The sequence below is a fragment of the Falco rusticolus genome, chromosome 16 (assembly GCF_015220075.1).
Source record: "Falco rusticolus isolate bFalRus1 chromosome 16, bFalRus1.pri, whole genome shotgun sequence".
NCBI classification, from domain to species: domain Eukaryota; kingdom Metazoa; phylum Chordata; class Aves; order Falconiformes; family Falconidae; genus Falco; species Falco rusticolus.
The window spans coordinates 1494849-1513975 of NC_051202.1; the positions used below are offsets into that span (position 1 = coordinate 1494849).

At 63.1% G+C, this 19127-nt stretch overlaps 2 protein-coding genes across 3 annotated transcripts; both read right to left on the bottom strand.

The window, feature by feature from the left end:
- Window positions 1-153: 153 nt before the first annotated feature.
- On the bottom strand, window positions 154-16101 carry ABCG4 (ATP binding cassette subfamily G member 4). The gene is made up of 16 exons (XM_037409804.1): window positions 15996-16101; window positions 14243-14626; window positions 12463-12700; window positions 9354-9471; window positions 9138-9270; window positions 8870-8920; window positions 8539-8684; window positions 8122-8245; window positions 7755-7869; window positions 7351-7490; window positions 6949-7047; window positions 6580-6748; window positions 5930-6030; window positions 5579-5737; window positions 5305-5423; window positions 154-5194 (listed from the first exon to the last, which is right to left on the bottom strand). Exons 3-16 carry the CDS (start codon window positions 12689-12691, stop codon window positions 4969-4971), a joined length of 1929 nt encoding a protein of 642 aa, XP_037265701.1. The 5' UTR covers window positions 12692-12700; window positions 14243-14626; window positions 15996-16101; the 3' UTR covers window positions 154-4968.
- Window positions 15970-18973, bottom strand: LOC119158187 (CUB and sushi domain-containing protein 3-like). Of its 2 annotated transcripts, none has more exons than XM_037409807.1 (5): window positions 18726-18973; window positions 18280-18414; window positions 17817-17984; window positions 17468-17671; window positions 15970-17340 (listed from the first exon to the last, which is right to left on the bottom strand). In XM_037409807.1, the coding sequence occupies exons 1-5, from the start codon at window positions 18787-18789 to the stop codon at window positions 17327-17329; spliced, it is 585 nt and encodes a 194-aa protein (XP_037265704.1). In that variant the 5' UTR covers window positions 18790-18973; the 3' UTR covers window positions 15970-17326. The 2 variants fall into 2 exon arrangements, with proteins under 2 accessions (XP_037265704.1, XP_037265703.1); XM_037409806.1 differs by having other exon boundaries at window positions 17438-17671; window positions 18726-18970.
- Window positions 18974-19127: the final 154 nt, after the last annotated feature.

A 19127-nucleotide genomic window follows, 5' to 3' on the forward strand; every position in this document is an offset into this window, starting at 1 on the left:
CCTGTCCCTACGGGGCACTTACCTGCATGTGTGGCACAGCCCAGAGAGCCAGCAGGGCCCTGCCAGCAGCCCCGTGCCCCCCACCCCCAAGCCCAGGGGCTCACCCCTGCCCTGCCTGGGTCCTGCCAGGCTGCAGCAGTGGGCAGCGGTGCCCTGGCCCCACTTGGCAGCCTCCCAGCAAGGCAGAAGGACCCGGGCAAATGCCATCCACGTGCGGCTACCACCACAGAGCTACAGCTGTGCGAGCAGACTGCCGTGGCTTTTGAGCTGTTATCTGCATCTTGTTTTGGCCAACAGTCCCAGGAAAAAAGCAGCTCACCTGTGGTCACGTGGAAGCACGGGTTTCAACAGCCGCACCCCTGCATGCTGCACCCCAGCCCTGTATCTCACCCCACGGGCACCCCGCTGTACAGCCTCCTCTGCACCTGTGGGTGCAGCAAAGGCTAAAAAAAAACAAAACCCACAGGCTCCAGCGCGGCAGGGATGCACCCAGAGATCCCAGGCAGCCCCAGGCTGCCCGTGGCATCGGGACAGGACAAATGGTGTCCACACACAGTGAGAAGGAAACACTGTTTTATTGCCTGATTTAAGAGAGAGGTGAAACCCTGGGAGAAGCCCCATCCCCTCCCTGTCCTAGCCCAGCCTCCCCTCCAGCAGACCCTAGCACCAGCTGGGTGATGATGCAGTCGCTCTTCTTGTGCATGTGACAAAGGTGGCCTGGACATGTGTGCAGGTGAGAGGCCATACCGCTGCTTGCCTTGCCCGCGTTGACAGCACACGTGAGGGAGAGGCAGTACCTGCTACAACCCTGCCTGTGGGCTGCGGGGGCCAAGGGGCTGAAGCAGGTTTAGGTGGGCTGAGGTTCAACCGGTGCTCCCAGGGAGCTGGAGCCGCGGCACCAACCACAGCCTCATCCATTCAAAGTGCATCGCAAGGGAAGGCAGAGGGGAGAGGAGGTGTGGGGGAAGAAGCCTGCTCTCCTCCAGCACACTCCTCGTGATTATCCAGACGCATTCCCTGGTGGGATTCCTGCAGCCAGAAGCACCCGTGGCCCTGCTCCCCTGCTCTGATAAAGTGCATCCTCGCTGCTGCACGCCAGCCCAGCACACGGGTGCTCCTTGCCCAGCCTGGGCACCCCTGGCCCCACACCACAAAACCAGTGTCATTGCCAAGTGGTCCCACCGCAGCCCGGCTCGGTGCTTATCTTGCCCTGAAGAGATGCCTGCTAGCCAGTGGGCTAGGGCAGCTGAGCCTAGCTCTGCTAAGGGCCCCCCAGAGCAGGGCAGCTGCACCCCGGTCCTCTGCCATGCCAGGGCAGAGACAACACCCCCCCCCCCCCCACTTCGGTGGGGCAGGGGGCCACCTGGGCAGCGGAGGGGCAGTAAATCTCGAGTGCTCGGCCCAGCCACGCCAGCCTGCAGGGCTCAGTGCAAACGCGCTCGGTCCCTTTGGATTCCTCTGTGCCTTCCACCATCACTGGGACTGTCCTCGCTGTGGTGGAAGGAGCAGCGGGTGGCCCCGTTCTGGCACCTTAGCTCAGTTCACTCTTCAGGCACCCCCAAAGGTGCCTTTGCTTGGGGCAGGGTCTGCCAGACCCAGGCTCCCTGTGCCACGGGGTGCCCAGATCCCTCGCTCTTCATGGCTCCCTCATACCAACACGTTCACTTGCCCGTGCCCTTTGCCAGGGCACCCGCAGCACCCCTGCGGCCCTGGCCCTGCAGACGAGGGGCACCTGCCCCATAACCCCTGCTCCCCAGCACCCTTGCCCAGCTCAGGGACACAGCCATCCTCCGTGGACAAGTCCTCCTGGCCCTCTGCCCCACAGTGGCTGCATACCTGGTCAGCTGGGACTCTGTAACCCACGCTCTCACTGGCGCAGGAGGCCCAGGCTGTGCTGAACTGTCCTGGAGATCCTGGGGGTGCTGCCAGCTGCATCATCACGGACAGGCTGGTCCAAGCAGCCACCTGTGGAGCTACCTGTCCCAGCAGTCTCTCCCTGGCCACACCAAGCTTGGCCAGCCTGTCCCGTGGGGTTTCTCTGCAAGCAGCAGAGGCTGGCCAGCAAAGGTTTCCATTGCAGCATCCCTGCACGTAAGGGACGTGGGCAGTGGCAGTCACCAAGTGCCTGCTGGTAGCCCCCTCTGCTCCACACATGGGCCATCACTAGTCCATCTCGTCCTGGTCCTTCTGAGAGTGGTGGTGGTGCTGGGTGCGATGGCACAGGGGTGTCGCAGGAGGCACCGTGCTGGGTGCAGGTGGCAGCAGGGCACAGCGCTGGGGACAGCAGTGCCTCCGCCGTGCAGGAATCAGGACCCACCACAAGAACCCCCGCTGCCAGGGTGCAGGCAGGAGCTGGTGGGGCTGCACCACAGGCACCTCCTGCCATCCTGGTGTCTATCCAGGGGAAAACCCTCAGCCCAGCAGTGCGCACTTGGTGCCGGGCAATGCTTCACCAGCCCCAGAGTGGGGCAGAAATGGCAAACTGGTCCCATCAGCTCCACGGACAGTGAGATGGAGAAGGGGGACAGCCTGCAGCTCCACCATCCCCTTGGCTCCCTGCCCTCCCATCCGCCTCGTGACAGAGCAGAATGGGGACCGTTCCCCTCCTCGACCGTGCCGCTGCAGCTGCGGTTGGCAGCGTCATGCCCAGGAGGCTGCAGCCCGCCGGGCTGGCACAGCTCCATGGCAGTGCATGGCACAGGGCTGGCAGCGAAGCACGATCCAGGAGCAGAGGGGAATTTTGTGAGGGACAGTGCTAAGTCAGACAAGAGCCCCTGGGGAAAATCCCAACTGCTCAGCACAGAAAGGGCATCGGGGCACGTCCTCCTTCCAGACCCCCTGTGCAGGAGGGCCCCATGGCTACAAACTCCTCCCAGCGATGCTGTCCAGGCAGGGGAAACCCGACCTTGCTGAGCGCCCAGCATCAGTGCTGCCACACGCCTGCTGTCCACCTGCGTGCCAGCCAGACCCTGCTGCGTGGAGCCATCCCAACACGAGCCAGTAAGAGCAAAGAACAGTCTCAAGGATTTTGCTGAAATCTGGCATTTGCCCTGCAATGCCCTGCTGCTTAGAGCGTGCCAGCAGCAGCATCTCACAGACTGCACTTGAACCAGAGCCCAGCGTGCCAGAATGGGGCAGAGCTGCCTTCCCCGTGTTCGTGCTCACTAAAAAAGCAGCAGGTTCTCATGTGCGTGGGTGACCAGTGCAACCCCGTGACACCAGTGCCAGCACACCCACAGACAGGCCTGTGCTGTGTAGCTAAGCAGCGTGCTGCGTTCCCAGCACAGCAGCATGTGCGGATGCCCCAGCAGCTCTGGTCTCAGCTCTGTTCCTTTGGAGAGCCAGCGAGGTGCCGAAATGCTTTCCCTCCGCAAGGGGTGTGGAGGGGCAGGTGACTTTGGAGGAGCTACCAGAGACACTTGCCAAAAGGGACCTTTCCCTGATACCAGTCACAGAGTGCAAAGTAATTCCCAGTGTCAGGGTCACCCAATGCAAACAGACTGCTCCAAGATCATACCTGCTTTCCAGTTCTGGCACTGCTGGGACCCCGTTCTGCACAGTGCACCGGGGAGGTCTGCACTGTGACGAGGCTGGGTGTCCCTGGGGCTGCCGTCCCCTCCTTGCGCAGCCGATGCCGAGTGAGGCTCGTCCACCCTGTTCTGCTGAGACAGCCACGTTTGTGCTGGGGGGAGAGGGCTGAGGAGCAGACGGTGCAAGGGAAGGGCTCCGGGCCAGCTCTTCTCCTGCAGTAGAGGCTCCAGCGATGGCACGGCTGAGCCCAGCCCGGCTTCTCAGCTGCCTGGCCCTGGCAGGCTGTGAGAACCTAAACCCTCCCTGCTCCATGCAGCACTTGAAGGGACCAGTCACTTGTCTCCATGTTGGTTATTTTATCCTCTTGGCTCTGACCCCAGAGACAACAGGACTAAACGTGAGGCTCCCTAAGGGCTGCGAATACTGTCCCATTCCCACAGACCCTGCCACATCCCCAGGTTTGAAGATCCCATCTCTGATGATGGCATCCAAGCAGAAGTCTGAGATGGAGCCCCAAGTCCTTCCTGGCCTGCTGGCTCCCTTTCCCCTCCATGCAGACTGGGAAGCAGTGGGGTTTATAAAAAAAAAAAAAGAAAAGAAGAAAAAAAGGGGGAGGATTTCTGCAGAAAGAAAAAGGGGATGTGGCAATTTCTGTGGCTATGGCGACAGGGAACACTAAAGCCTTGGGCAACTTGGCCTATTGCATCTTTGGGCTCTTCTTAGCACTGACACACATGCTGCTGGGCAGGGCGAGCAACGGGGCTATGTGCTGCACTACGGATCCATGCCCTGCCCCGCAGATCCATGCCCTGCCCCGCAGATCCATGCCCTGCCCCGCAGATCCATGCCCTACAGATCCATGCCCTGCCCCACAGATCCATGCCCTACAGATCCATGCCCTGCCCCACAGATCCATGCCCTACAGATCCATGCCCTGCCCCACAGATCCATGCCCCGCAGATCCATGCCCTGCCCCACAGATCCATGCCCTGCAGGTGCCTCCTCCTGGCTCCAGCCCCAGGCTCAGGCATTCCCAGGGCGCTGCTCCCCTCCTGCCCGGAGCAGCCGGCTCCCCCCCGCCTTGCTCAGCAGACAGCCCCCTCCACAGGACCATTCCCGGTGTCCCAACATGTTCGGCGGCGAAGGGCAGTGCTGGGCAGGGGTGACAAGAGAGGACCCAAGCTCCATGGAGTTCGGCAGTCCTGAGGGAGAGGGTGGCACATGCCAGGGCTGTACAAAACTTTTGCAATGAAGAGTGTGTGGAAAGGTTAAAACAGTTCCGAGATGTCTCAAAACCCTTCTCGACTGAGCCAGGCCTGGCTGGCACCTACCGACGCCTCCGCCACGGTCCGTGACCTGCTAGGAGCACCGTGTCCATCTGCAGAACATCTCACAGCAGGCCAGGCCCAGGAACGGCACTGGGGCCCCGCAGCCCCTTTATCTCTCTGATTTGACTTTGTACCTGAGGACCAGGTAAGCCAGGAGCCGCAGGATGATGAAGAAGATGCCCAGGATAAGGAAGTCCAGGTAGAGCTTGGCCTCCTCCACGTCCAGCTCCTGCAGGATCTTGATGGGTTTTTGGAAAGGGCAGAAGTCCTCGAGGCACTCCAGGTCCTCGCGCTCCATGGCATAGATGGTGAGAATGACGCCCTCGAAGCCGTACCTACGGCAGAGCACACCACCAGCGTCGCCATGTACCCCGGCAGCCCCATGCTCTCCCCAGCCCACGGGGACCCGGGGCAGGGAGCTTCTGGCCAGAGCACAGGGTCCTACCTGACGTAGGAGACATAGGAGCTCCACTGCAGGTAGGTGGGGATGGTCTTGAAGCTGACGAAGAAGCCCGAGAAGAGCAGGACAGGGATGGCAGTGACGGGTCCCACGAAGGTGGCCACCTGGGGAGCAGAGGCCACTGGGTGTCTCATCCCCATCCATAGGCACACATTGCCCACCTACGGGCAACACTTCCCTCCACCCCTCCTCATCATGAGACCCCCTGCAGCTCTCCTCCCACCTCCACAGAGCAGGCAAAGCCGGGGCCCCAGCTGACCTGCAGGGAAGTGGAAGCAGCTCCAATTAGAAGCCCAAGGGACTGGGCCACCAGGGCCGTGGCGGTGGCCAGGGCAGAGAAGAGGAGGAAGCGCGTGGCTTCGGGTGGCTGGCCCGTCATCCAGTACACGATGCTGCAGTACGCGATGGGGCAGATCACCTGGAGAAGGGCAAGCAAAGAGACCACCCTGCTGGAGCCACGGCCACCCTCACCCCGCAGACCCTCCCTGGGGGCTGGAGGGCAGCAGGGACCCCTGAAAAGCCAGCCCAGGGTAGGGGGGTAGTCAGGCAATTGGCTGTGCCAAGGAAGGGCCAGCATCAGGGCCACTCCTCAGCCTAGCCAAAAGCTCACCTGGAAGGGCACATCTGCCATGGTCTTTGCCAGGTAATAGGCTTTCAGGCTGTACCAGTAGTTCAGGTGCTCTCGCAGGAACACAGACATCTCCTGGGGGACTGCAGGGGAGCAAGGAGTCAGCAGCCGGCAGTGCCCCGGGCTGTCCGGCCCCCGCTGCCACCTGCCCTGGTGCAGGCAGGCATGGTGCTGCGCTGGCACCGAGCAGCCTCCTGCCTGCGCCTCGAGCGGGTCCTCAAATCCCCCCCAGGGAAACGCGTCAGTGGCCCACGTGGGAACTTTCTGCATGGAAAAGTCAGCCTGGCTGGGGGGTTTTAGGCAAACTTTTTAAGGAAGTGAAAAGGGGCGAAGCAGCTGAAAATGCAGCCTCACCGACATTTTCCCAGCACAAAAAAAATCCCAGCATTCTGCTTTGAGCCAGCAAGTTCATCACAGCCAAACATTAAAGTGCAAAACTGCAATACACCCAAACAGAAGCCTTTCCCCTCTTTGTTTGGATTTTTTTTCCTCTCCTATTTCCCCTCTTTTGTCTAATTCATTTGTCTCCACCACACACCTCCCCGCAGACACGCTCCCACTCAGCCGGAGCTCCCCCTCTGCCCCAGGGGTCAGGAGTAGTGAAGGGGTGTTGGGGGGAAGGAGCCTCTTACAGGTGAGGATGGTGGGCATCAGCGCGGCAAACATCAGGAAGAGCATGGAGAAGAAGAGAAAGCCAGTGTTGTTGAAGACTTTGCCCGCGTCGTTGCCAATGTGCAGGTAGAGCAGCCCGATCAACACTCCGATGCAGATGTGGGACATGAATCGCAGGTGGGTCAGCACCTGCAGGCACGGAGGGTACCGGGCTCAGCAAGGCAGGGCAGCACCCCATGAGCGTCCCAGGGGAGGAGAGGACAACCTGCCTGCTCCTCAAGGGTGAGCCCCACGCCAGCCCACATTCAAGTCCGGTCTCTGCCTGCCCCCAGTGACCGACATGCCAGGCTCCATCCCTCCAGCCCTGGCCCAGCCTCCCCTGCCCTCACCGTGTCCCTTAGGATGCAGATAAAGGTTCTCTTGAAGAGGATGCAGAACTGGGTTGAAGTGCTGGTAGCAAACGTGTGGCTCTCGATGTGGTCCACGTCCTGCAAGTCAGGGACACGGGTCAAGCTCCCAACGCCGGGTCCTTGCTAGGACAGCACCCAAACGCTCCCAGGGAGCCCCCCGGGAGCCCCCTGGGTGAGAACAGGCACTGCCAGCACAGGGCTGTTGCTCAAGACAAGCAGAGGCTGGCTGAACACCTTCATGCTCCCCACCGTGTCCAAGGGGCTCTGGGCATCACAGCACACCTGTGCATCGTGGCGGGGAGGACCGAGGTGCCCCTGGGTGAGCATCCCGTTACCTGCCGCTGCTCGTCACCGCAGGAGGCTCTTCTTGTCCCCACTCACCGTCACACAGTGTGCTGGGCACGATGGATCTGCCTTGTCGGGGCTGCTCTTCTTCTCGGCCATGGTGCACATGCCATTCTGAACGGCACGGAACAGGACGGGGTTGAGGTCCCCATACTCTCCTGAGGCCACCTCAATAACTGTGGAGAAGAACAGGACCCCTGAGAGGTGCTGAGCCAGGCCTCACCATCACTTTGCTCCACCTGCCTAAGCCTGTGACCCCGTTGGGGCCGGGGGGTGGGAGCCCAGCACAGCCCCCACCCCGCAATGCTGCACCACATGGTAGCCCTGCTCCCTGGGCATCCCAGGGGAATGCCAGGCAGCCCCCAGGGCTTGGGCACTGGGTTTGGACCTTTCCACCCTCTGCTTCCCACCGCGGCCCCAGCTGGGGCAGAGGCACTCACTGAAGTCAGCGGGGTTGTGGTATGTGGGGCAGTGGAGGCCAAGACCCTTCAGGTAGGGGATGAGGTTGGTTACGATGCCTTTGAAGATGCACTGGCCCTGGCTCAGGATGTACAGCTGCAAGAAAAAGCCAGGATACAGCGGGTGCAGAGCAGCCAGGAGCACTGCTGCTGGCTCCCACCCACCTCCCCGTCCTAGGGTGACACGGGCCACCCCTGCCAGACCCCGGCCACCAGGGCTGTGCGCCATACAAGCCCCAGGACAAATGCCTGCAGCCTGTCCCTCCCACGGCCTCTCTCCCTGGGTCTTGGGGCCAGAGGGACCCTGCCCACCCACCCGAGGCATCCCGTGTCCCAGCCCAGCCCAAACCTTGTCAAACATCTCAAAGAGCTTGGCGCTGGGCTGGTGGATGGTGCAGATGATGGTGCGCCCACCCTGAGCCAGGGACCGCATCAGGGAAACCACCTGGAAGCAGGAGGCACTGTCCAGACCGCTGTGGCCACGCAGGATGGGGCAGAAGAGAAAGAGACAGCAGAGAGAGAAAGGGAGAGTTGAGGGGAGCACATCCTAAAGATGCCCCCGCTTGCCTCCCCTTGTGGGCACCCTCCTCTCAGATGGGTGGAGAAAGGCACCCCTGCGCAGCCCCCACCCTGCCCTCTGGGAGACCTGGTGGGCACAGCCACATCCCCCCTCAGGTCTTGCATCCCTGCGGTGCTCAGAGGGTGCCAGCCACACTGGTGTCCCCCAGCAGGGGAAGGTGCTGGGGAGCCCCGGCTGCGGCCTCACCTCGTGGGCTCATCGAAGAACATGACGGGAGGGTTGTTAACCAGCTCCAGGGCGATGGCCAGGCGCTTGCGCTGGCCCCCCGACAGCGAGATGGTGCGGGTGTAGGAGCACTCCAGCAGCCCCAGTGCCGTCAGGATCTCGTTCACCTGCGAGACAGCCTCATTCACCATGAGCTCCCGTGGACCCTCACCCCATACCTGCCACCTCCCTTCAGACCTCCTCTGCTGGCAGCCTCTCAGCATCCCCTGGTCCCCTCAGGGCCCTCCCATCCCTACTCTCCCCATCTTGGGGAGAGATGAGGGGGCCTGGCCCCATCTTCCTCTGCACTTACCAGCTCCTTCTTCACCTCCTGCTTCTCACTCAGCTTCAGGTTAGCAGAGACCTGCCAGGAGAGGGTGGGCAGAGACACGGTTGTCAAATGTAGGAAACACAATCGCCTGCACCATGGCCCTGTCCCTGCCCAGCCAAGGGCTCAGGATGCAGGGAGCAAGATCAGCAGGATTTTGTTCCCGTGTGCCGGAGCCCTTGGAAAAGCCTGATGGAGGACACAGCCCGCGGGGTGCCCCAGCACCAGGCTGCCCGGCTCCTGCGTCGCTCACCATCATAGCTTCCAGCACGGTGAGGTGTGGCAGGAGCATGTCATCTTGCATGATGTAGCAGGACATCTTGCGGAAGGTCCGCAGGTCCCGCGGCCGGCCGTTCACCAGGATCTGGCCCTTCATGCCAGTCTCCCTGCGGGAAAGAGGCGTGGGGGAACGTAGCAGAGCCCCCCCAGCCCTGCCCCCCCGGCCCCGCCGGCTCCCCCCCAGCCTCACCTGTAGCCAGCCAGGATGTTCATGAGCGTGGACTTCCCAGCACCCGAGGGCCCCATGATCCCAATGAGCTCCCGCTGGCAGAACTTCCCTGACAGGCATTTGAGGAGAGTCTTGTACCCTGGAGGGAGAGAGCAGCGTGCGTTTGCTTTCCAGGGACTGCGATGCCATCCCAGCACCTGGGGGACCTCAGGACCCCCGTGCGTCATGCCAGGGGCTACGTGTGCCTGGAGACTGTCTGTGCCAGCGTGCCCGAGGCTACAGCCACAGCAGCTGTCATTTCCAGCATGATCCCTGTGACCCTGGTCCTTGGCTGACCCCACCAACTTCCAGCACCGAAGAAGCACATGCCCTGGATCACAGCAAAGACCAGGGAAATCCCTGGGTCAGGGCACGTGGCTGCTAAGGAAGATCACCCAGCTGTGACATTGGTCCTGGGCGTGTTGTCACATCCTGGTCCCCATGGCCGGCGGAGAGGGGCAGCAAGAAGCTGGGTAGCATGGGGCAGGCAGCGTCCCCGAGCCCGCTGCGTCCCCAGCGGTTGCCTTCATTGGCATTCATGCTGTGACACCCGGCAGCAGCCACTGCTAATCAGACCTGGAATTATCTCTGCTTTAAATGCAGCTGATTAGCATTTTCTGGCAGAAGGAACATGATGTGTCGGGAGTAGGGAACAGGCACAGCCTCAGGCTCTCAGGAGCTGCCCCCAAAGCACAGCCCGAGCAGGAAAGCGAGAGTATAAGGGTGCTAGGACCACGGTGAGCCACGGACCAAACCTGAGCATCTTCCTGCTGGAAATATGCCCCCCCCAGCCCCTGCCACACTGTGGTGGCACTGGTGTTGGGCTCGGGCAACACACCCGTCTCCTGCCCACAGGCTGGGGCAAGCCTCAGGGCCAGACCAGCTCACGGCCCTAGTACCACGCTAGGTGGGCATCCCTCTGGCTTGTCCATCCTCAGGACAGGGGTCCGGCACCCCAGGCTCCCGGTTCCTCCTCTGCACCCCTTGGAGTCAGGCACCCTCCATCCAGGAGCGCCCGCAGGCAGAGGGGCAGGGAGGGTCTCGTGGTTTAACCCTGGCTGGTAACGAAGTGCCACACAGCCGCTCCCCCCAGCCAAGAGGGATGGGGAGGAGAATCGGAAAGGAACCTAAAACCCGAGGGTTGAGATAAGAACAATTTAATAATGGAAATAAAATAAACCGATCATAGTAATAATGATTATAATGAAAAGGAGGGAGAAGGAGAGAGGAACAAAATCGAAAGGGAAGGGAGAAAAGAAAACAAGCGACGAACAATGGAATCGCTCACCACCCGCTGCCCAGCTGGTCCCCGAGCACCGAGGGGCTGGGCACGGCCAGCTCCCCCCAACCTCTGTACTCAGCTTGGCATTCTATGGTATGGACTAGCCCTTTGGCTAGTTTAGGTCACCCGTCCTGGCTGTGTCCCCTCCCAATTTCTTGTACCCCTCCAGCCCTCTCCTGGCAGGGGCTGAGGAACTGACAAGTCCTTGACTTAGGATAAACATTACCCAGCAGCAACCAAAAATATCCGCGTGCTATCAACCTTGCTCTCACAGCAAATCCAAACCAGCGCTGCACCAGCTAATGAGAAGGACATTAACTCTATCCCGGCTGAAAGCAGGACGGAGGGTCAGGAGGGGAGGGCAGGGGGCTGTGCATGACGACAGCAGAGCCAGCATGCCCAGCAGCCCCCCGGCGCATCCCAGCACCACGCACGCAGCTCCAGCACCGCGCATGCTGCTCACGTCGGCGCCACTGCAGCTTGCGCAGCGGTTACTTGCGTTCATTGACTGCCAGTAACCTCCTGCCTCAGCAGCCGGACGGATCCTGCGGGCTGTGGCCAAAGGCACCGGGAGCTCCCCGCCAGCTCCTCCACCTGTGCCTGGCCTGGGGGACAGGACAGACCCTCCTGCTACCACCCCAGGGTCCCAGCACCCTTCGGCATGCTCCTATCCTGTCTAGCTGCCCGTGCCTTTCCCCCTCCACCCCTGCAGGGCACTAGCCCGCTGGCAAGCAGCTGGTCCCCAGGACTCCTGGGTGCTACAGCACACTCTGCCCCGAGGAACCCATGGTTGTGCCGCAGCTCCTTATCCTGGGATGCTTCCTCAGCATCCCAGACAAACAGGCAGACCTCATCCTGGGGGGCGTCGGGGCTGGTCCCACTGTCTTTCAGTGCCTCAGTTTCCCTAGCCTGCTTGGGGAGAGGGTCTGAGGCCCCAGCCGGTGCTCCTGGCCGGCAGGGCACCTCGCTGAGCAGCCCTGCGCCCTTGGGCTGCTCACCCCAGGCCCCCGCTCATCCCTGCCTGCCTTCAGCTTCTTGCAGATCAGCCCCCCCTCCCTCTCATGGGGCTGCCTGATTGGCATCCCATTAACCGAGAGAGCTAATTAAAGCAGACTACCACCCACCAGCCACCATCTGCCTCCCCTCTCCCCTCCCTGAGCTCCTGGCCAGAGCCGCATGCAGGAAAGCGGCCGGTGGCCCCAGCTGCGGGGGGCTGCTGGAGGGGAAATCCCCCCCGAACCACACGTGTCGGCCTTGCCAGGCTCGGGGCCGGGGCACCCCTTGGGGTCTCCTGTGTCGGCACGTCACGCCAAGCCATCATACCCCAAACGACAGTGCTGGGGAGACTCATCCATCCCGGCTGCCCCTCAACCAGGCTGCCCCATCTGCCCCATGCACCCCCGTTCCCCAGGACGCGATCCGCTTTCCTCCTGCCCTCCACTCATCGGCCCCAGCACCGGCCATGGCGTGGCTGCAAACAGCACCGGGCGCATCGGACGGAGCACGGGGCCGGGCAGCCTGGCCCCCCCAGGCAGCCCCCGCCGCCGCAGGGGCCAGCAGCTCCAGCAGCTCCCGCTGTGGCTCCTGCGGGAAGCCCTGCTGCCACGCACCGAGGCGAGCTCCCAGCAGCAGAGAGCTGAGGCACTCTGTGCTTGCAGAGGCTGGAGCAGGAACTGGCAGAGAAGCAATAAATCCAGCAGAGAGGCAGATGCTGGGGGCTTGGGTGAGATCAAGGCACACGGAACGGGAGAGGGATGCGCTAGCCCTGCAGGTCCCCTCCCCTGCCCTTCTCCAGCCAGCAGCTCCTACCTCTCTTCCTCCACCAGGAGCCTTCACGCACAGAGTAGGACAGGTCAATGAACTCAATGTTGACAGCCGAGCGCTTCGGGAGGTGGGAAAACCTCTGGGCCTCTGTGATGTGGTTCTCTACCTTCTTCAAGTGGGTGGTGAGGAGCGGGGCATCTGGGGGGCTGGCGTGGCACACCGTGTCCTCCAGGGCAATGGAGACACATGCGGGATCCATACCCTTCTCCGCCATCCTGCCGCTCTGTGGGAAACGCACAGGGATCAGCTCACAGCGGGCCCTTCTCCCAGGGACTGCAGGGACCAGCCCACAGCCAGTCCTCCCACACCCTTTCCCACCAGCTCCAGCTCTTGTTGCTCATGTCCACCCCGTGATGTCTGGCACCTACAGCTGGATGAAGGATGGACCTGGCCAGGGCAGCAGAGCCTGCAGCAAGGGGCTCATGACAAGAGGCAGCTGATCAGCTCCACAGTCAATAATTCATGTACCTCCTGCAGCTGGGTCCAGCTCTGGCACCGGGGCTGGCAGGCTGCTCAGCTGCCCTGGCCCTGCTGCTGCTCGGCTCCCTGCTCCATTCCTGTCCACCCTGGTGGGCACAGGACGGGAGGTGGGAGAGCTGATGTTCTGCCCTCAGACAGGGACACCCAGCTGTGCCTGGACGTCCCTAAGGGCTCACAAGGAACCACCGCTGCCTGGCCTGGCCAGGGGACACGGGTGCAGGGGCCCAAGCAAGCAGCTTGTTCCAGGCAGTTTCTCGGACAAAGCACGCTGTGCCTTACCCAGGCTCTTAGGACAGGGCAGTCCTGGCTCTGGTAGACCCTCGGCGGGTGCCCAGGGTCCCCATGGGCTCACTGGGACAGACCGAACAGAACAGGGAGGGGGCCCTGCTAGTGCCAACCCTTCCCTGCCTCCCTTGGCTCATCCCACCTTCCCAGCTCTTACCAGCACAGCCTCAGAGATCAGGCCAGTACTTAACTGGGACCATCGCATGATGCTCACACGCGCACCTGCCCAAACACTCCGTCTCGGCGGTGTCTCCTGCCTGCAACCCTCCCCACAGCCGCCTGCAGCACAGCCAGGCTCGTCCCCACTTGGCCTGAGGGCTCTGCGGTGCTGGGTGATGCTAAGCCAGGCAGGGTGGGGAGCACCCTAACCCCAGGTCCCACTGCAGCACCAGGGAGGGAGCTGGGGGTCCCCGCAGCACAGGGAGCCCGAGGAGGCTGGGCCCAGCACCCACCTCGCCTCCAAGGCTGGGGTCCTAATGCTTCGCTAACCTACATTTTGCTGAGCGCAGGCTACAGGCGGCTCCTGGCTGCAGCTGCAATGCACACACAGGAGCCCTTGGATAGGGAAGCGGGATCCTCCCGGATCCTCCCAGATCCCAGCCCTCTCCCGCCGCTGCGGACAGAGCCCTTTCAGGGCTGGATGAAAGCCAGCCCGGGGAAGGAGAACTGCGGGGTCCCAGCCCTCAGCCCCCCCACCGCCCGCAGCCGCAGGGTCTGGGCACAGCGGGGATGGGCAGCTCGGGGATGGGGGGCTCGGGGAGCGGGGGGGACACCCCAGGCACAAGGCGCCCTCGGGCTCACCTTGACTCCTTGTCTGGGCGTTACAAGGAGCGCTAAATCCCGCAAGCCGCTCGCCCGGCTCAGCCCAGCCCCGGGGCCGGCGGTTGGGGGGGGGGGGGGGGGTGCGGCTCGGCCGAAGGATGCTCTGCCTTCATCCCGGCTCCGGGGGGCAGGGGGTCCCCGGGGCGGGGGTCCCCAGGGCAGGGGTCCCCAGGCTCACCTGGCGGACTGCGGCTCCTCTCCCCAGCAGCGCGGCCGTGCCTCCGCCGCAGCGCCCCCCGCCTCTCCCTCCTGCGCAGACAAAGGGGCGATGCCCGCGGCGGGGGCTGGGGCGCGGCGCGGACCCCCGGCCGGGCGGGGGGCGCTCAGCGCCGGGAGCCGGGCGGGGCGCTGCCCCCGCGGGTCCCCAGCCGGGCTCCGCTCCCCATCCTCCGCAGGGCTGCGCTGGGCGGGGGGTCCGACCCCCAGCGGTGGCTAGCAGCCCCCCGGGCCCGGCTGCTCGACCGTGCCCCTCTCCGCCAGCTTTGTCCCTCCTGCTGCTGCTGCTGCTGCTGCCGCTGCCGCTGCCGCTGCCTGTCGGGGCGGCAGGATGGGCTGCCCAGCGCTGCCAGGCAGAGAAAAAAATCCTCTTAAAGGGACAGGCCCTATTTCCCCTCCCTGCAAGCCAAGAAGGCCCCGAGCAAGCCGAGCGCACCAGCCTGGGGCTCGCAGCCCTGTCCCTGCCACCCTGTCCTCGAACACCTCCACACCACCCGCTCGCGTACAGGACAGAGCCCACCACCCCGCTGCCACTGTCAGCCCAACCCCCGCCAAGCCCAGCACCCCCTAAATCCGCTCCTGTCCCCCCCTCAGCCCTGCGCTGACCTGGGACAGGTCACCCCCATGGGAGCACAAGCGGGGGCTGCAGCAGAGCACTGCCTGGGACCCCCACAGCAGACAATGGGAGCCAGGGCTGGGGGGTTACAGCCAGCTGCAAAGGGCCTTGATAGGAGGGTGCCCCCCACCCCCCCACCCCACCCCCGGCTTTACCCCAGCACACGGTCACCTCTGCAGCTCATCATGTGGGACTCGCCCCCCCCCACACACTTCCACCCCCCGCAGCACCATGCCTGGCTCCAGCCTCGATGTTACTCACACCTCTCACCCACCACGGCACTTAAACGCGAAAGACATATGGAAATGAGTGGCACTAACAAGAGTATTAATTAAAAACCCATCTGTTGAGCCAAGGAAAGCTTTCCCCTCCCACAGCCAGCCTTGGGCTGGGACAGAGCTTGGGGCAGAGATCTGGCGCCTTGGCAGAGCCGAATCCAGCCAGAAGAGAGACTGTGGGGCAGGGCAGCCCAGAGGCTGGGCGAGCGGAGGGCACGAGGAGGTGGCCGTGGAGCCACGCTCCACGCAGAGGTCTTAAATCATTTCCTCATGGAACAAAAGGCACGCTGGACCCATCCAGTCTGCTCTGCACTCAGCATCCTGCCTCCCACCCCCAGGGCACTCGCCCTCAGCCCAGGCCCACTCTGCACAGCACAGCTGTGCTGCCCTACAGGTGGGCACCAGCAGGGCCCGGGTAGCCCCCCTGGGTGCTACAGCTCCTCCTCAGCGGCTTGAGGCTGAGTCAAGAGCCCCCGAGATTCAGCTGGTGGCCATACAGCAGCTGGCAGGTGCTGCTACAGCATCCTGCTGGGCTAGTGTTCCAAGGTGGAAGGCAGCAGGGATGGGAGGCCAGTGCCCAGAAGGGCTTGGTGGCCAGTGCCATGGGCACATTCAGCATCCATCTGGTTCCCAGCTAGGGCCTTCCTACAGTGGCCTTGACCATAGCCATGTGGCCCATGGTGGCTGACATGGTAGCAGGGGCAGAGGGAGCCTGTCCTGGCTCCGTCATGTATGTCCAGGGCTCCAGGGACAGAGCAAGCAGCAAAATTTCTTTGCATGACAGGAAAGCCTGGATGATTTCCTGTAAACATTTTAATTACCCACGGTGGTGCTGCTGGTCCTTCAGCTCCACTGGCAGCCCCATCACACTTGCTCCAGACCACCTTCCTCTCCTTCCCTGGGAGAATAAAAATTCTGGCTTTTCCAGTGCTGCTTCAGAGGGAGCCAGGGCGGTCCCCAGGGGGCACAAGGCTGGGTACCAGCATCAGCACCAATGCAACCCACTGAGCATTGCCACAGTGAGAAGTGAAGGGCTAGTGGGGACAACAAAGAGTTTAGGGAGGGAAGCCTGGTCAGAAACCCACCCCTGAGAAGAGAGGTGGCGCAGCACAGGGTTACAGATGTGCCCGAGGTAGCTGCTCCTGCTAAGGGCCACGTTAATAGCAGCCACGCACAGGCTAACAACCCCCCCGGTAGGCAGTGAGGGGCCACAGCCTCAGCTCCCTTCTTCAGTGCCTGGAAGGAGTCACTGGGAGGCCACACTCCAGGTCTTTTTCTCCAGCTACAGGACCAAAAAGGGCCCTGCTGTGCTCAGGACACCCCCATTGCACCTCCTTACCCATCTTGGCTGCAGAGCATCAGCTGCCATGCCTCTTTGTGTCCCCCAGAAGTCCCTGGGGAAAGGGGCTCAATGACTGCAGATCCCTGGCAGGAGCATCCCTTGCAGCCAGCGTGTGGACCAGGCCATGGGAGAGACCTTCCCCCCCACGCTGGCTGCTCTGGCCTCTGGTGAGGCTGTAGGGCGGTTTGTCCCACTGTAACACTTGATTCCTCAGCAAGGGGTGATGCAGCCCTGGCCAGGCTGCTCTGCCCTGAGACCCCTGCCCATGGTGTCGGGACAGCGGGCAGACCCCACACTCCAGCTGTGCCCGGTGCCTGCAGCAGGCACAGAGGGCAGATCCACCTCTCAGCCCAGAGCCTGGCCCGCGCGGGAAATACCTGGCAGGGAGAAATCATACCCTGCAGCACAGATGGGACAGACATGTCTGCAACAGGCACTGGCACGCACGCTACCCGCCTCCCCCCAAAAGGGGACACAAGCCTCCTCTAGGAAGCAGCCGGACAAACGGAGGCTGAAACACCAACACCCCCAAGCCCAGCTGCAGGAAACCCACGCAGCTCCCCAGCGCCTGCTGCTCCCAGAGCATCATCCCCCGCTGCTGGGGAGCCACGGCACGGGGCCGGGCAGGAAGGCAGCCCTGCAAGGGAGTTTGTCCAAACATCTCATCTCCTCCGAGACGGCAGCCTTGGGACAGACAGAGCTTATGGAAGGAGGGCAGCGATGGAGACACGTGGCGAAGGGAAGCAGACATCCACGGTGGAAGCCTCCCTCGGCGTGGGGCCAGTGGCCACTGCCCCGGATGGCCCAGCTCTACCCGGAGGAAGCTGTAAGGAGAGGCAAGAGCCAAGATTTTGAGCTGTTTGGCAGCTCCCAGTTCTCAGCCCCAACCCTTCCCTGCAAAACAGCGAGACGAGCTCTTACCGGAGGTGGGCAGCCGCTACTGGGACTCACCGCATGGGACGTGGCAGTCGCACTCGCAGATGTTGCAGCGCAGGAACCAGCGTGCCCAGCCCGAGTGCTTGGTGACACAGGCCGAGATCTTGATGCAGCCACGGTTGAGGAAGGCTCCCAGGTGGGCCTGGGTGCTGCAAGATGAAGAGCACGTCCCGGTAATGTCCCGCTCGTTGATCTCAATCCGACCTCGCAGGCAGATCCCTGCAAGAGCATGCCACAGGGTGCCCACCAGCCCTCCCACAACGGGCTAGGGCTAGGGGCAAAGAGGGATCGGAGCCGCCCTGCCGCCCCTCCCCATGCGGGCAGGTCCCCCCTCGGGCTCAGCAGGGCCCCCAGCAGTACTCACGGAGGCAGGTGGGCTTGGGGGTCCAGCGGCCGTCGGACTGGCAGGCGCTGGCTGGGTCCCCCAGCAGCAGGAACCCGGGCCGGCAGCGGTACCGCACCACTGAGCCGACCCACCAGTCGTTGCCGTACACCACCGAGTTGAAGTCCGCTTCGGGTCGCCCGCAGTTCACTGGGGACAGGGAGGTTCCCGTGGGCAGTGCGGGGGCAGCAGCACCCTGTGCAGCCTGCTCGGCAGAGCGGCAGCCCGAGGGGACGCACCCACACGAGGTTGTGGGTCCTGGGTGAGGACCAGGGGGCTGGGCAGGATCTGTGGGTGCCCCAGGTTGCGTTCCAAGGACCGGGATGCTGGAGAGACTCCACGCATGTGTGTGTGGCACAAAACCTGCCCTCCCCAGGCTGGCTGCACCAAGCCCTGCAGCCCCCTCCACCCCTCCCACCCCCCAGTCTCCCCGCTCTGGCTGTACCTCTGCAGAAGGACTTGTAGCCCAGCCAGCAGCAGCTGCCATTCCCACACTGGCTCCTCTTCAGCTCCTTGTGCTTCCCCTTGCAGCCCCCCAAGCAGATGGGCGCCGTGCCAGACCAGTAAGTATCCAGGTCTCCTGGTGCCACAGGGAGCAAGGCAGAGCAGGGCTGGGCGGGGGGCTGAGGACCACCCTTCCCATCAGCTCCTCAGCGACCTGCAGGCAGGTGGTACAAGCCCAGCAAAGGCTCGCCTCAGCGCACCCCCAACCCTGGCTGCGGCGAGGAGTGCAGCCCCCAGCAGCCCCCAGCCCCTGCTTCCCCCGAACCAAGCCTCGGCACAGGGATGTGACGAAGGCCTTGCTCCCTGCTGGGGAAGACTGGTCCAGCCAGGTGCCAGCAGCTCGGGGGCACCCTGTAAGCCCCCCTCTTCCCCCAAGCAGCCTGTTACCTTCTGGGTCCTCGCAGAAGACCAGCACGACCAGCACGGTGAGGAAGAGGAGGCCCAGTCCCATGGCACACGCTCTGCCCTCCTCCCCTTGCCCCTCAGATCAGAAGCCCCCTCTCTGCTTGCCCAGGAGAAAGTGAACTGGGTTTCCATACACACATGACAGGGGACGCTGCAGGACATGGGGGAAGGGAGGAGACGTTCCCTTTAATGCCAATCCTCTTCCCAGCGCCTAATCCGGCAGATTACCCTCCTTGAAGCCGGTGTTTAAAGGGACAACTCCTGCCAGCCACCGCAGCCTCACCTCCGCTCCTGACACCTAAGCACTCACGTCGCGCCGGAGCCCAAGAAACGCAGGCACAGCGGTGGCTTTGGCAGCAGCACCACGAAGCCCGCGTGTTGGAA

Bases quoted from the DNA above. Each gene is read 5' to 3' on its own strand.
- ABCG4 (XM_037409804.1), bottom strand. From the start codon at position 12,691: ATGGCGGAGAAGGGTATGGATCCCGCATGTGTCTCCATTGCCCTGGAG. The intron at 5,738-5,929 runs GTGAGCTTTTGG...GCCCTTCTCCAG, and splicing joins TGGCAGATGTGCCCTTCCAG to GTGATCTGCCCCATCGCGTA. The intron at 5,424-5,578 runs GTCAGCTGGGGC...TCTGCTCCCCAG, and splicing joins CTGCTTCCACTTCCCTGCAG to GTGGCCACCTTCGTGGGACC.
- LOC119158187 (XM_037409807.1), bottom strand. From the start codon at position 18,789: ATGGGACTGGGCCTCCTCTTCCTCACCGTGCTGGTCGTGCTGGTCTTC. The intron at 17,985-18,279 runs GTACAGCCAGAG...CCCTGTCCCCAG, and splicing joins CTACAAGTCCTTCTGCAGAG to TGAACTGCGGGCGACCCGAA. The intron at 17,672-17,816 runs GTGAGTACTGCT...ATGCTCTTGCAG, and splicing joins CCCCAAGCCCACCTGCCTCC to GGATCTGCCTGCGAGGTCGG.